Here is a 3,325-nt window from a genome sequence, read left to right as displayed (position 1 = left end):
AGTGCGGTGGCCGGGGAGTGACTTACGGAGATCAGGTCGAGCTCTATCGTCCCGGTGTTCTCAGGGTCCAGCTGCTTGAATATCTCTGGAAAGGAAGGCGGGAGAGGACGATGGTGTAAATGCTTGGAACACAGCCTCTTTCCCGACTGGGCGGGGGATTCCATTGGAATGCTACAGCTATTTCTTCCCTCCATCCCCAAATCCATCCAGAGGGATTCCATTCTCTCCCGGCGGCGGCTCAGATTGACCGCGTTGTGATGCGGTGAGAACGGAGGCCTCCCTCCACTTACTGAAGAGTGTCTCCAGGCGCACCAGACACCGCACAAAATTGTCAAAATCGATGATGAGCTGGTCATCTGCAAACCGAGCCACGATGACTTGGTGGAGTTGACAGGGCAGCCTGAAACCTAAGGTGACAGTGAGCGGTCAAAGGCATTGCAAAGCAGGACACTGCCACGTAGCTCTGTCCCTGGGCTATGGCGTGGCACTTCACATTAGAACAGCTATTGCTCTTGCCGTGGCTTCCTCGAGACGGGTTTTATTTCGCCAAGCCAGGATCTCCAGCTGTTTCCCTTATCCTGTTCACCCTCACCCTGCCAACTGCCTTCTCACACTTCCGTAGCTGCTACCACCCTTTGGCCAAACCTACTTCCTGTCCCCCAAGACTTTCCTTGCCGATTGCTATTCCCGTGGTGGTAGTCATGCCTCTATTGTTCTGTTTAGCTCAGAACCGTCTTGGAAATGAGATTCTTCCAGGGTGGATGTGGCAGGCATGATTCACAGCACCCACTAGTAATTCTCCCTTTTCCTTGGTTACAGAATACTTAGTGGGCCCGGGCTGCCTCGCACAAAGGCCTTACTCCCAATTTCCCTCGAAGCTGTGTGCAGCCTTGGGGAGGAGAGCGACCAGGGACATGTGAGCAGAAGTGGTGCGTGACTTCCTTTCTACCGTCATCTTCCTGTGACCGCCATGGGTCACGTGGATGAAGGGGGTAGGGGAGCAACAGGGCAGAAGGAGCCCAGGTTCCTGCCAGCACGGAGGCACCGGGAACAGCTTGGGCTTGGTTTGTTATATGAGAGAACCCATGTCTTACGAAACCACTGTCTTTGGGGACGCCGCATTATGTCTCAGCTGATCCATTAGTCCCACCAACTCCTGGTTATGCATTAGGTTGCGATCCCCATGGGCAGCAGTTCAAAACCACCAGCAGCTCGGGGGGGGGGGGAGAAAGGCTGGGCTTTCTACTACCACAAACTGTTACAGTCTCGGGAAACCACAGGGGGTCCCCTATGAGTCAGCAGTGACTTGCTGGCAGGGAGAATCATGTTTTCAAGGAGCCCTGATTGTGTAACAGGTTACACGTTGGGCCACTACAAGGTCAATAGTTCGAAACCTCTAGCTCAGTGGTTCTCCACCTTCCTCATGCCGCAACCCTTTAATACAGTTCCTCAGGTTGTGGGGACCCCCAACCATAAAATTATTCTCCTTGCTGTTTCGTAACTGTAATTTTGCTACTGTTATGAATCGGGCGACCCCTGTGAAAGGGTCGTTCGGTTGAGAACCGCTGCTCTAGCTGCTCTGAGAGAGAGAGAAGGCTTACTACTCCCATAAGAAGTTGGGTCTTGGAAACTCAGGGGCAATTCTCCTCTGCCCTACAAGGTCTCTATGAGTCAAAACTGACTCGATGGCAGTGATGTGTGTGTCTTTTTAATATTGGTGTCACGTTTGTCGTACCCAAAGTCTCTCACTCTGTTGGTACCTTAAGCTCATGCCCCCGTGATTGCTATCTACTTCAGCTAGGGATGTGCTCTCAGGGTTGGACTAAAACATTCCATTTTCAACCCGACACCTGGGAGGAGTTGTCCGGGGAGCCTGTGGAGAACCGGCTCTGCCTGCCTGGCAGGCTGTCGGAAGAAAGGAGGATTCGAGGATCGTGCTTTCTCAAGGAGGTCTTACGAGGGTAGTGAAAAAGGATGCTGGTGTTCAGCCAGCACCCACTTTGCAGTTGAACAAACTGTGTATTATCTAGAATAAGACTCCACTTGCTCTGCAGACAGGGGAGAAGGGAACAGAGGCTATGAAAAGGTACCTGCTTCCTCTAATGCTTTCCGCATCTCATAGGAATTCATGGTTCCAGACCTGTCCACATCGATTTCCCGGTAAATTTTCTAGAACATAGAAAACGACAAGACCCATGACGCAGAGTGGAACTGAATGGGGATCGACTTTTCCTAACCCATCACTTTCTAAACTGCCCTGGGATGGGTCACCCACGGTGACAGCGCTCTCTGCTCAGCTCCCAACCCTAAGGGTATTGGTGCGAACCCAGCAGCTGCTCTGTGGGAGGCAGATGAGCCGGCCTGCCTCCGTCAAGGTTACAGCCTTGGAAACCTTGTGGGGAGATTCTGCTCAGGTTGCTCTGAGTGGTGATGACCTGATAGCAACAGGTTGGGCTGTACATGCATCTTGCTAAAAAAGCTTCGTGTTTTGTGGGTTTCTGGGGGCCAGTTTCATTGGACTGCCTTGGTAAGCAGACCCAGCAGGTTGCCTTTCACAGAGTCTTCACCGCCCTGTGCTTCCCGGCCGACGACATCAGAAACCCTGGGCCCATGCTCTTGTCTTGGGTTAATTCGTATACTCGAGCTGCTACAAACCCAGTGTGAGGGGCCACACCGTCGTTACGGGTTGTCCTCGGTGGCAGCGGTTTTTAGAAGCCTGCATTTGAAGTAGTAACTGAACAGGCAGAGGAAGGGGGACTGAGCATGCGAAGGCCTTGCTTGGTGTTTCTAGTGACTGGCAGTATTTACCCAGCCCCGCCCTGCCTTGCTCTGAGCGCCCCATGGCTAACCCTTTGTGGAAGAGCCGCTCTTATCTTAAAGTGTGCGTCCAGCATGTGACCCTGTGCAGGTCCCCAACCCTCCCGTCTCGGCCTCGGGGACCTTACTTGGTACTTTTGAATCTTCGTCCAGAGAATGTAGAACTCCTTCAGCCCCAGCTTCCCGCTTCCATCAGACTGCCCTTGGTTAAGGAAAGCTACTTGAGTCTGGCTCCTGATCCGCCCTCCCAGCTGGATCAGCTGCTTAACACCATGGCCACCAGGTGACTTGCACACCCACCAAGCCTCCCCAGAGGGGCTGTAGGGGTGGGGCAGAGGTGTGCCAGCTCTCTGCTGGTTCAGGTGGCTGCACTGATGCGGGGATGCCCCAGCCCCTCCTAAAATGACCTGTTGGTGATAGAGCACTCCGGTAGCTCCCAGTGGGTGGGCCCTTGCCCTCTTTTGGAGTATTTCCAACAGGCTCTGGGTGGAGAGCCACATGACGGTCC

General features: G+C 53.6%; 1 protein-coding gene across 1 annotated transcript in view; it reads right to left on the bottom strand.

The window, feature by feature from the left end:
- The window catches only part of CAPN2 (calpain 2), a 74,640-nt gene that overhangs the window by 2,995 nt on the left and 68,320 nt on the right, over window positions 1–3,325 (bottom strand). Inside the window, exons 17-20 of the mRNA XM_004699934.2 lie at window positions 2,946–3,014; window positions 2,091–2,169; window positions 291–407; window positions 27–85 (exon numbers count right to left, since the gene is read on the bottom strand). Of these exons, the coding sequence (XP_004699991.1) occupies window positions 27–85; window positions 291–407; window positions 2,091–2,169; window positions 2,946–3,014 (324 nt within the window). The remainder of the gene's footprint in view (window positions 1–26; window positions 86–290; window positions 408–2,090; window positions 2,170–2,945; window positions 3,015–3,325) is intronic.

Source organism: Echinops telfairi, unplaced genomic scaffold (genome assembly GCF_000313985.2).
Source record: "Echinops telfairi isolate 266 unplaced genomic scaffold, ASM31398v2 ScPeMD7_7424;HRSCAF=8462, whole genome shotgun sequence".
Classification (NCBI taxonomy): domain Eukaryota; kingdom Metazoa; phylum Chordata; class Mammalia; order Afrosoricida; family Tenrecidae; genus Echinops; species Echinops telfairi.
Note: the sequence above shows the minus strand (reverse complement) of the source record. Positions and strands in the feature narration are given on the sequence as shown.